At 49.3% G+C, this 12,753-nt stretch overlaps 1 protein-coding gene across 1 annotated transcript in view; it reads left to right on the top strand.

Moving 5' to 3' along the window:
* The first annotated feature begins 983 nt into the window (after window positions 1-983).
* Window positions 984-12,753, top strand: part of CHSY1 (chondroitin sulfate synthase 1) — a 77,412-nt gene continuing 65,642 nt past the window's right edge. Inside the window, exons 1-2 of the mRNA XM_054077250.1 lie at window positions 984-1,249; window positions 10,108-10,603. Of these exons, the coding sequence (XP_053933225.1) occupies window positions 984-1,249; window positions 10,108-10,603 (762 nt within the window). The remainder of the gene's footprint in view (window positions 1,250-10,107; window positions 10,604-12,753) is intronic.

Genomic DNA, 12,753 nt, shown 5'->3' with positions numbered 1-12,753 from the left:
GGCTGAGGGTCTGGGATCCCAATCCCAGGCTCCCAGTGTGGGATGCTGGGTCAGGGACCTCATCCCTTGTGTGGGGTTCTTGGTCACGGTGCCACTCCCTGTTCTGTGCTCTCGCTCCTGGTGATGCTCTGGGAATCAGTCCCGATCCCGGGATCACGTCCCAGGTCCTGGTCCCTCTTCCCGCCCCAGGCTCCAGGCCTCCACCAACATCGAGGATCCCCTCCAGGGCGAGGCTTTGGGATCTGTTCCTTGTCCCGGGGTCCCATCCCGGATCTTCATCACCTCTCTCTCCCTGGCCCATTGCCTGTCCCGGGGGGCGCTTTGGGCTCCGCTCCCCATCCCGGGCTCCCATTTTAGGGTCCCACACCGCTACCCCCTCCAATTCGGCCCCTGTGCCGGGAGGCGCTTTGGGCTCCGCTCCCCATCCCGGAGTGCCACCCCCTCTCCCGGGCCGCGCTTTAGGCTTCGTTCCTTGTCCTGGGGTCCCCTCCCGGGGTCCCGTTCCCTGTCCCGGGGTCCCCTCCCGGGGTCCCGTTCCCTGTCCCGGGCGGCGCTTTGGGCTCCGTTCCTTGTCTCAGTTTCCCATCCCGGGGACCCACACTGCTCCCCCACCCCGAGTCCCACCCCCTTTCTCGGGGGGTAACTCTGGGGCCCGCTCCCGTCCCGGGGTTCCATCCCGGGTTCCCGCTCCCCGTCCCGGGGGCGTTCTGGGCTCTGCTCCCCATCCCGGGGTCCCGTCCCGGGGTGCACCTCCAACCCCCCCGGTCCCGTTCCCCACCCCGGGGGTCGCTCTTGTCCCCCCGGCCCCCCCCCCCTCCCCCGGGGGTCGCTCCTCCCCGGGGCGTGGCGCGCGGCGCGTCCCCCGCACGGCGCCTGTGCCGCCCCCGCCCCGCCCCCGGCCCTGCCCCTGCCCATGGCGGCGCGGGGCGGCGCGGCGCGGCCGGCGGCGCTGTGAGGGCCTGCGCGGCGGGCGCCGGGCGGGCATGGCGGGCCGCGGCCGCCGCGCCTGGCTCAGCGTCCTGCTGGGGCTGGTGCTGGGCTTCGTGCTCGCCTCGCGCCTCGTCCTGCCCCGCGCCTCCGAGCTGGCGGCGGCGGCGCGGCCCCGCAGAGCCCGCCCGCAGGGCTGCCGCCCGCCGCCCGCCGCCGCCGCCCCGCCGCGCCGCGCCGGCTCCCCGGCGCAGAGCTTCCTCTTCGTGGGGGTCATGACGGCGCAGAAGTACCTGCGCACCCGCGCCGTGGCCGCGCACCGGTGAGCGGGGGCCGCTCGGGCGGGATCGGCGGGTGGTCCGTTCAGTTCGTCGGGGCTCGGCTGGGCGGTCGCTTCAGTTCGGGTGGGCTCGGGCGGGTTCGGCTCTGTTCGGGTGGGCTATGGGTTCATTTCAGGTAGGCTCGGGCGGGTTCGGCTCTGTTCGGGCGAGCTCGGGCGGGTTCGGGTGGGCTCGGTTCTCTTCATCTGGGCTGTCGTTTCTGTTCGGGCGGGTTCGGCTGGGCATGGCTGTGTTCGGGCGGGTTCGGCTGGGCTCGGGTCTCTTCGGGCGGGTTCGGCTGGGCTCGGCTCTCTTCGCCTGGGCTATGAGTTCATTTCGGGTGGGTTCGGCTCCGTTCGGCGGGGCTGTCGGTCCCGCTCGGATAGATCCGGCCCGGCTCCCGGCTCCGCACGATCCCGCGGCCGGGAGGTCCCGCAGCCCGGATCTCCCCTTGCCCAGGGCAGCTGTGCCCGAGCCCAGAGGGCTCCTCGCAGCCCGGGCGCGGAGCGAGGTGCCCCGAGGGGCAGGCACGGGGATGCTCTGGTCGGTTCCTGGCAGGGGGAGCCGGCGGTCCTGCCTGGGCAACCCCTGCGAAACGAGGGGTCGCGTCCCCCCGGTCCCCTCGGCGCTTCTGCCGCTGGCGCGGTCCTTGGCGGCCGCTGCTGAAGAGAGCCAGCCGCCTAATAACAGTAATAATAAAGTTTGGAGACCGCCGTAACCTCCTGGATAGGAAAAAAAGACCGCTGCGCCAAGCCGAGAGCGTGTGCTTAGGAACGAGACCCAGAAATCGCATCTGGGAACAAAGAGCAAAACCAGGCTGTGCTCCCCGTCGCTGAGGCTAAACCAGGAGCGAAACGGCTCGAGCAGGGCAAGGGTGCTTTGGTGAAACGCCCCTGGCTTGGGGCTGGCTGAGCCGTGTCTTTATTACCTGAGAACACCTCTTTTTGGAGCAGAGGTAGTCTTTGTGCTTTGCGCTGTGTGGTCTCCAGCCGTAACTGGGTATCACCGCGTACTAACGGGACTTCTGTCCAAAGCCTCAGCAACGTCGGAATAGTCATCTCTTCTGTGAGAGACGCGTCTGTGGCTTTGGAGAAACTCTCCGCTCTGCTGAAATATGCTTATTTCTCGGGCGTTTGCGCCAGCAGGCAGTGCTGGGAGGCTGCGCGGGAAGCCTGCTTCGCAAATCTGAAAGAGTTAAGAGCTAAAATGTCAGCTCGGGTATATCCCAGCTCCGATTGAGTGCTGCACAGCCAGTGCCGTCAGAGGAGCAGCCAGGAGCTCTGGGGCGGCCCTTTCTCTAATAAAACATCCCATTTAGTCTTGTACTAGAGCAAACCCTTTTCCATCTCCTGCCTGCCCAAGCTGAAAAGTACTTGGCCCTATTGGCTGGTAAGAAGAGGATGGCAAAACCGTTTATGATGCATCCGCTCCTCCCCCTGCCCAGCCCTGGTTTTGGGAAAGGGTAGCTCTCTTTACATCAGCTCAAATGTAGTAAAATTGCTTAATTTGGGCAATCCGAAGTATATTGTCTTCCAGGGATGGTTTTAATGGAAACGTAATTCCTTCTTTCAGCAGTAGACCTGTAATTAAGTTACAGGGAGTGCGTGACTGATGCTTTGAAATGGGTGAAAGAATCTGTTTCTTCAGGGTTATGTATTCTTTCTTCACCGTGTGGGATGGAGCATTTTGGATTGCAAATCTTATGAGCCATGTAATTTACATTTACATACAGAAAGGCTGGAGAATTGACATTTACGTACAGAAAGGGTGGGCTCAGGTTGGAACATCGTGCAACAGGTTTTATGGCAGAATAGTGTGTTTAGCGTCTGTCAGATTTTTCATCAAGAATTCAAGAAAGGAAAATTTATCCCAGTGTTGTCCAGAGATGGCAGTTGGTTATAGAGCATTTGACTTTGGTGTGGGAAAGATTTCCACCCCTGGCTTTGCCCGTGCATGCCAAACAGTCTCGTGCTGTGGGTGAGCTGGGTTTATAGAATCAGATCTGCAACATCTGCTCACACAAAAAAATGGATAAAGATGCACCTTACCAAATCCAGCTAATGAAATGAGATCCCTTCAGCCCTTGGAAGGAGATCCGAGTATCGCTTCTTACTGCACTGCTATTTTGGTTTAACCTGTAGAGGTGATGTCCTCTCTTGGAAGAGATGAATAATAAGACCTCTTAACGTTGCGGTAGAGCTGAATGCGTTTTTCTACCCATTGTTGGTCAAAGAAACAAGACATCTTTGGGGGAAGGTTGAAGGGGGAGAAGAGGAAGGCAAACCTGAAGTCTTAAATGGCTTTTGATTGCCATGAAGTACTCAAGCAGAGAATTGCTGGGATTACTACATTGACAAAGCATCCTGGTGAGCTGAATCGCTGGCACAGTGAGTGAAAAGGGAAGCTGCTAGCAAGGCCTTCCCGGGGTGGCAGCGTGTGCAGAGCCTTGATACCGGAATTAGGGATTCAGAGGCTGAATACCTCCAAATTGATGTGGCTCAAAGGCCATTTACAGACACAGCTAAAAGGGACCGGAGCGGAAAGCATTTGCTGATCCTCGCTGCTGTGAATCCAGATAGGGTCTAACAAGAGGGGAAGCAATCCACTTCCTGAACATCAATCATGAGCAAAATGACCACTGCAAGGCAAAACAGGCCTGCTGGATTTTCAGGAGACACCGACTCTTTGAAACAGTCGTGCTTTTGTAGTCTGTGAGGCAGGGAATAAGCTTTACATCTACAGGTTTTTGGAGGGCAGATTTGTAGCTTCAGCAGTTATTGCATCTGACAGCCAGGTTAGCAAAGCTTCCCTTGCAGGAGACCCGTGAAGTGCAGCAGCAGAAACTGTGGTGGCACATCATGACAAGAAATAGTCAGGAAAAGAGAGCCATGAAGGAAGGAGTTAAGATATGGCTGGGGTTCAGGGAAAGTGCAACAATATGTGCTAATGGTTTTGCAGTTGAGGGGAGTTGTCCTAAAAGAGCTGCAGAAAGGAGAGGATGAAAATAAGCCCTCTCCCAGAAGATTTAAGTCTGCTGTCTCAGAAACAGAAATCTCAGGCAGTTAACCCCCCTTTTTTTTCTTTTTCTTTTTTTTTTTTTTTTTTTTGCATAGCAACTAGATTTCCCAGGAAACGTGGCAGGAGACTAGTGTGAATGCAGTTAATGCTGAGATGCCGGGGGCTGGCCTTTGGCAGTATCCCTGCAGGAATGCAGTTGCAGTACTCCTCAGTTTGGGACAGGTCCCCATGGCACCTTGAAGTGCCACGACACTGCTTGCATGAGGAACATGAGTTTTGCAGTACTAGGCAGCGATGCCAGGGCTCACACTAAGCCACCCTGCTCCCACAGCAGAAGGATGCCCTTTGGAAGGCTCCGTTTTGAACGTGCTGCCACACTTAATGGTGGCTTATAGGAAACAGACTGCACTGGAATCTAAATACCTGGAAAAGCTTAAGTGAAAGGCAGCCAGAAGGATTTGAGTCTATAGGAGTTCATATTATCTGTCTAAGCCCGCAGTAGCTGCTGCAGAAGCATAATGCAAACCACATTTTTATGCTTCTTTTAAATTCGGAGCCTGGGTCGAGGCTGTTGGGTGGTATCTGATTTTGGCCCTTTCCGCTTGCTAGGGAGGTAATATGATGAATTATGGGGTGTGCACTCTTGCCTCTTGAGATGAGGTCATGTGAAATGTCTTTAAACATCGTGACAGTGCCATACGCGTTTTGCTTACGATATTGGTAGTACCACAGTATGGCAGTGGTGAGAACTCGTGTCCTGCTCTTGTATCCTCTAGCAGAAGTAGGACATACTTGGGCTTTTGGGGCAGTCAGCAGTTACCTAAAAATTACAAGAATGTTTAAGGAACAGTCTGAAACAAATACAGGGAGAGCAACTGGCACAGATACATGGGAAGTAAGGAGAAACAAAGTCACCTGCATACCCCAAAGCAACTGTATGGTCCAGACCTTTGGGGCACATGGGCTTTGGTCTCGGTCTGACTCACTGAGCCCGTGGGTGATGGACCTGTGTCTGTCAGTTTCCACAAGGAATGTGGGTGGATATCTGCAGACAGAAACCAAGCATCGCTTTAAATTGGAGGAGTTTAATTCAAAGGACTCTAAGGAGCTGTGGAAGCTGCTTGGGCTCTCCATTACAGCTAGATAGCAAGGTGAATTTGAAATGAACTCTCCCTCAAAATCTGAGTTCTGTAATGCAGATCTTAACTGTCACGCTCTTTTAAAGCTATCTGGAAATGTGAAAAGACAGCTTGTTTTTTTGAGCTCTCGTGATGGTCATCTGCAGTACCACATGCAGGAGCAGTGTATGGGTTTCCATGCTCCATTCTCCTGTGGTTCATAGATTCCCCTGTAGCAAGCGTTGCTGGGAAGACAAGCCGTGAAGTACAGTTATGCAAAACTAGCTCTTAATTCACCGTGAAATTTAGCTGAACAATATATTAAAGAAATCAGTTTTTTAGATCCATTATCTTGCTAAGTTCTTCATAAATTAGAGTTTTCTTCAGCATAATTATACAAGATGGCTATTTCTCAAAACTTTAAATGGTTTCAGTGATCTCCTATAAGGGAGGTTCCCGAGCTGCAGACAAACCACAAATACATTTTTTTGTGATCATCTCCAGTTTGGGTGTCTACAAAGGGAGCACTGTCTGCATAATGCTGCTGACTGTGCTTCTGCTGAGTCTGCAGAGCTGGTAACAAAGCAAGGTAATACAAATAAATAATGAACACTGGAAACTGAAGATAAAACATTCTGGATCTGTGCTCTTCCTGCTCCAAGCTGTGTTTTTTAAACTTATTTTAAAAAGAAGAAATGGCTTAAGATTACATTTGGTGACTGTAGTAGTGATCACTTTTTAGAAAGCAGTGGGGGTTGTAGTAGTGTCCTTGTACAGTTTTCTGTATTGCGTGAATACCTGTACTAGCTGCGACAAAAGTCTTTGCACCAGGTTTGCTTGTGGCTCACTCAGTTTAGGGTACATATAGTGCACAAAACCAGGTGAGGGATGGTGAAATTGAGTTGGTAGCCACCAATACTGGAGCTGTCCTAATGTCCTCAGCTAAGAGGTTTCTTCTAAAGAAGCATTACCTAATCTTTCTATGTTTGTTTAAATTACATTTGATTGCCTTGTCAGTGCTAGCTTCTATTTTGTTGGAGTTACGTGCCCTGAGAAAAACCTGGTCACACGCTGTCATGCCCGTTTTCAGCATTGCTCCAGAAGAAGGTAATAGAGAACCTTGCTGTCCTGATTCATGCACATCCTCCTGCTTTACCAAGCAGATTCAGATTACACGGAGGAGATAAGGTTGGAATCGTCAGAGCAATTCAATTGCTGAGTTTTTAAGTGACCAGTTCAGTACACGTATCGGTTATATTCAGAACCTGATACTTCTCTCTGGACAGTCGAGACGGCCTTACGTTGACTGAGGCCACCAGCGCTCACTGCAGGGGATGTGGTCTCTGCAGGCATAGATATCAGAGCCTGGTAGGAGAAATGTGGTCACTGCATTTTCTTAGAAGAGCTGAGGTGACAGGGAGCAGGAAGGGAGGCATCAGGTTTTGCTAAAAATATTTTCCTTTTTTGTATTATCAAACACGTAACTTGTTTGCAAATACAATCTGCAAGTCTCATGTTGGAGGAGCCTTGACCAGGAAAGCAATGCCAGCTGGTGGGAGTGGGTGCTGGTGGAGCACTCCCGTGGAGCCACGGGAGTGGGAAGTTGGTGAGACAAGAGCTTTGTGCCTGAGGAGCCGAAAGGTGCAGGTTGCTGCGCATAATCCAAGAGCAGACGTGGCAAGCTGGACTGGAGATAGGAGGATGGGCAAGAAACATAGCTGTTGACACACTGCTCTGCGGAATCACTTGTGATTGAGCCACATCTGATTCTTTGCAATGCCAGTTAAAAAAGTTAAAAGTAGCTTTGATCAGAATTCATCCCTGCCTTTCCCAGTCCTTAGCTCTGCTGATAGCTGGGCTCAGAAAATTGTACTAAGTGTTCATCTTACAATCTGTGCTTTGGCTTCTTTGTCTGGGTACGACCACATGCTTCCTGAGCAAACTGTTCTGTATTTTCCCCCAAAAAAGGGACTGCATGGAGCAGTGAGCCGTGGCTTAGACATAAGGAGCAGCACATGGTGATTCCCATTGTTTTAGTCTCTGCTGAGCAGTGCTTGCATTGACGCAGACGCTTAGGCAATTTTTTGATGTGGGAGCGCATTTTGTCTGTCTGAGTTTGAGAAAACACTCAAAGCCACAGTCACAAATGACACAGCAAGTCGTCTCATCCTAGAAATTGTGTTGTCACAAGAAATGAACAAAAGCTTAGTCACACCATGCTGGGGCATGGTCAGTGGGAGATCCCAAGGCTGAAGTAATACTTTGGTGCTGACCCAAGTTGCACACTGATCCTTGGGGCATAGTTATCATTAGGGCTTGGTCTTTCTGTATGCGTTGTGCCCACCATGATCGCAGGGATTTGTCTCTGGTTTACTCCTCACTTAGTGTGAAACTGAAGTATCATAGAATGATAGGATAGTTTGGGTCGGAAGGGACCTTAAAGATCATCTAGTTCCAACCTCTCTGCTATGGGCAGGAAAATATGGCCCAGATCTGTTGAAAGATGGGGTCAAAGTGGCTTTGAGCTGAGAGGTGTAAAGCAATACAAGGGCTGGGAATCAGACGTGCCAGGGTTATGATTGTATACAGATTTTGTTCCCTCTCCATTGAATGGGAACTCTTCTTGGCCATACCTAGGGAGGTCTTGAGGTGGAAGTACCTGGCTGGGGAGCAGGGAGTAAATTCAAACTGGGAACCAACAGAAGGGGTGGTGTTGTGGAGAGAAATACAAAAAGAAAAAAGAGTTGAAGAATCTAGGAAGGAGCAAAAGCTTGGAGTGAGGCAAGACATCCTGCCTTATCCGTAGTTTGTAAACATTACAAGGACAAGAGAGCAAGTCTGAAAATTCAAAACAGTGGAGCTTCCTTAACAGTGGAATTTCAAGATAGGAGCATGTCTCATTTTAAAATGGGCAGTTTTCAATCCTTTAACGGGATGTGGCTTTATAACCAGTAGTACCATGCATTAATTGCATCGGTGATGATTAAGGACCTCATCACCACCGTTGTGAAGTCAACAGCGGTGTTTGCATTGGCTTTACTCTGTCCTTTTGTGGGAAGATGGGATTTAAACTTTTCCAATGAAACATTACCTGTGGCAGCAAGAAATCCAGAAGACAAAGCTTTTAAAGTAATTGGGCAATGTTCATTACACAAAGCTTAATTAGTGTGTTGCTGTTAAGGCATTGAAGTTGTTGTTGAGTTAGTACTAATTAAATACCTTTGCATTATCTGGCAGAGCTTAAGGAAGTCCTTGGGGATCTGATTTAGTAGTGGACGGGTACAGTTGGACTTGATTATCTCAAAGGTCTTTTCCAAGCAAACGGTTCTATAAATCTATGAATAATTATTCTGAAACATTTGTACATGTCAGACTTTGTATGGTAACTAAGTCTGGAGATTTCAAATTTCAGATGGTCTGTATTGCCCAAAATCTGCTTTGCTTTTGGCAAGAAGCCTATGTTGAGCGGCATCTGGTAAAAGTGGGAGTGATGCATTGAGGAAATACCATGTCCTTTACATTGAGAGTGTTTTCACGTTCAGCTTTGAATATAGGTTACGTTCTGAGCATAGTTGCCAAACATCATTAGAAAATACTCTCCTATACAAAAAAGGAGCAAAACCCATTGACTTATCAATGAAAATAGTTTTCTTTGAGTTTCTGCAAAGGGTATGTGAACTCTCCTTTTTGCCAGGTAGAATTTGAGAAAATGGTACTGGAAGGTTAAAATTCATAATTTTTAGAAGAAGGCTGTAACAGTTACATGGTAGAGAAGCCTCCATGGAAGATGTTAAGTGTTCCGCATTCTGCCTTGAGGAATCATCATACATCTCTTCCTGCAAGATAAGTGACCCAGTTTACCCACGCAGATGGGTTGGATTTACAAGAGAGGAGCGTGGAAGGTGTGGAGCAGATGTCACTGCTGTGCTGCTTCACGCAGAAAAGGCTTCTCTTTTGTAATGTTCCTCTCTACTAAAATCTTGCCTGAAAAGTGCAGAAAGCTGCTGGAGATGCGTGTGCTGGCTGCAGCAGGTCATCTGTTGGGATTACATGTTTTGCGTCAATCTGTTGGGACTACTTTTCTGCTAGTCCTTTGCAGGTTAAGCAGACCAGTTTGAGGTTTCTATATCATATGCTCTGCGCTTTGCTGGCTGTCACAAGCAGACAGGAGTGTTTTACTTCTGTCAAAGTCCTACCTGCTTCTCCACATAGCATCTAGAGAAGTTCCTGTTTCGTTGGTTTCCCACAGGATACTGATTCTTCACAAGTTCATGTGAAATTTGCGTCTGTTTTTTCTGTCAGTACATCTAAATGCACATTTGAGCTTTTGGGGGGCTTAGGAGGGTTGGGATATGATGCAGTGGAACTTGCAGGGAATCTTTGGAGACATTAAACCCAGTTGTATGTGAATTGTTTGCCTGTCTTGGCTCACCTTGGCTTTGCTCTGTGTCAATGTGCTTCATACTGCTATTGAATTATTTTTCTTTTGGCTGCAAAAATGATATTCAGGTCCTTGTCTTGTCAGAATTTTTTGTGCTATACCACTTGCTCTTTGTGCCATGTGAATGTCATCATTTGCATGAAGAATAATAACCCTTCAAGGCATTTAGAAAGAAAATTCATGACGCAGATGAGGTGTAGTTCCTTTGCGTGGTCTCTGGCAGCACACTCTGCCTGCCTTGGTTTGCTTACTTAATTAGTCCTTATTGTCTTTTTCAATCTAGAACGTGGTCCAAAACCATTCCTGGCAAGGTTGAATTCTTCTCCAGCGAGGGTTCGGATACTTCTATTCCCATCCCCATCGTGCCGCTTCCAGGTGTAGATGACTCTTACCCACCACAGAAGAAATCATTCATGATGCTCAAATACATGCATGACCACTACTTGGACAAATACGAATGGTTTATGAGAGCTGATGATGACGTTTATATCAAAGGAGACAAACTGGAGAACTTCCTCAGGAGTTTGAACAGCAGTGAGCCCCTCTTTCTTGGGCAGACTGGCCTCGGCACCACGGAGGAGATGGGGAAGCTGGCGCTGGAACCAGGCGAGAACTTCTGCATGGGGGGACCAGGAGTGATCATGAGCCGGGAAGTTCTGCGGAGGATGGTGCCACACATTGGCGAGTGCCTCCAAGAGATGTACACCACCCATGAGGATGTGGAAGTCGGAAGATGCGTACGGAGGTTTGCGGGAGTGCAGTGTGTATGGTCTTACGAGGTAAGGACGAAGGTGTAGGGAATGAAGTGTGTTTTGGGGGCAGTGGAGGAGCGAGTGGGAGAGGCTGGCAGGAGGGGCTTGTTGTATGTCTGTGCAGCAGTTCCTCCAGAGCTCACCTCCCTTTGCAATTTAATGATCCAACTGTAGAGTTTCTGCACTCTTTTGTTCCCTACAAGTGTCACCCTGGGAGAGACGCATGCAAATACAGAAGTGCAACAGTAAGGAGGGAAATGGAGCCTGACATAACGCACATAGGGGTGAGGGGAGGAACATTCATCATTCATAACAGATATTTTTACTTAGAAAGGGAATGAGGTGAAATGAGAATGGCCACAGGTCCCTGCAGTCATGACTATCCATGCCTCTTTTATCTTCTTTAGCTGGGTATTTCATGCTGCCAGTGTGGAAAACGGATGATACAACTACTGTGCAACTTGCTGCATTGAAATAGCAAGGCTGACAGATGTTTGCCTTGATAGTGACAGTTTTTACACAAAGTACAGCCATGGCAGAGATGTCTCATGGTGGCTGGCACTGTCACCCTGCACACTGAGCTGCCTCCCAGCCTGCCCGCAGCCTGAGTCTGCTGCTGCTCAGGGGCCTTGCTGGCAACCCTATCCTACAACTGTCTGCTCAGCAGGTCTTTGACGTCAGCAGAGACAAGCCGCCACTCATAGACCACAACTTGAGGTCTGCGGACACTGATGTGACTGCAAAATTTGGCATCTTCATGGCGGGGGGAAAGAAGAGTCCCTGGCTTGCTTGTGGCAGGGCTTCCTGCTGGATGCTGGGGGCTGGTGGCTTCTTGCAGGGGTGAGGGGGACTTCTCCTGTTCTTTGAATTGAGTCCTGGGTGTTTACAGAGTGTCTGATTGAAAACGCCTGGAAGGCTTGAGTTGCACTTTCTCCTGTAGTACAAGGGGAAATGCTGTTGCGTCAGCCTTAGAAATAAGGGAGAAATTGAGAGCAGAAACGAGTGTGAACAGTTTGTCTTTTTACACAAATGTTTATGGCTTGTACGCAACTTTTGCTTTGTCCTTTTATGAGATGTGGTAAAAAGGGGGATTCTTTCACCCACGTGACAGAAGAGCTGTGGTCACGGATGATGACAGATACTGCTGCTGCCCCACTCATTCACTGGCAAAGATGTGTATTAAACTTTTGACACTGAATTTCTGCCCCCAGAAGCTGTTGCTTCATTTCAATTCACAGTTCAATGATGGGAAAGGCTCTGAGGAAGGGGAAGGAGGTTTCCAGCTGCAGTAATTCATTCATATCTTTGTGCATGAAGAATTCCTGGGCTAACAGTGGCTCTCCACATTCCCTGCTTACACACCTGGAACTAGTTTATGTATTGCCAGAGTCATGGTTAGCCCTTCATAAGGAGTCAGTAACTTTTTCCACAGCTTTTAGCAGCATAAAATTTTCATTCTAGGCACTCTGACTTGAAATAATTTTTGGTGTGAATGCCTGTGCCATGTGGCATTTGGTAACTCACTGAAAGTCAGCTTTTTTTGTCCTCCTGAAACTGCAAAGACCTTCTGAATTCAATGTGATCAAATTTTGGCTTGAAATAGCTAACAGTAGCACACAACTGCAGTAGGAATGCTACCTGACAGAATTAGATTTGGCTTTTCTCAAAATCAGTTTTGTTTGATCAGCTTCTCTTACATTATCCACAGGGCTGGATTCTCCCAAGTGCAATCGGTTACTTAAAATTGGTTTGTGTGAAGTGTATAAACTGCAAGATGTTCAGAAGCAACCTGTGAGATGTTAAGGCTCAGCTGTTTTGGAGAGAGGGAAGAGTTTTGATGATGAAAGCTTGCTGTTTCTGCAAGAGATAGGTCCACTCTCATTTAGTTGAGACTTTTCAATTTAAAAACCTGTCATTTTTCACTTTTTGATCTGTTCCTCTCATTGCCCAGACAACTAGATTGAATGTGCCTGGTATTTTATTTAAGATAAAGCAATAGCTGTGTGAAATAACACAGCTGTTGTAACAGCTGTGTTAGGAAAGCTTGGTGTAAAGGTGACATTTTCCATGTCTTGTACGTTCTTGAATGTCAAGTAACAGGCCACTGTAAGTGAATTGCAAAGCATTGTATTTCAGTGAGCTTCTGACACAGCAAAAAGTTTATCTGTGCCTGGTCT

Source organism: Cuculus canorus, chromosome 12 (genome assembly GCF_017976375.1).
Source record: "Cuculus canorus isolate bCucCan1 chromosome 12, bCucCan1.pri, whole genome shotgun sequence".
NCBI lineage: Eukaryota > Metazoa > Chordata > Aves > Cuculiformes > Cuculidae > Cuculus > Cuculus canorus.
The sequence above is the reverse complement of the archived record's forward strand: the minus strand, read 5'-3'. Positions and strand labels throughout refer to the sequence as shown.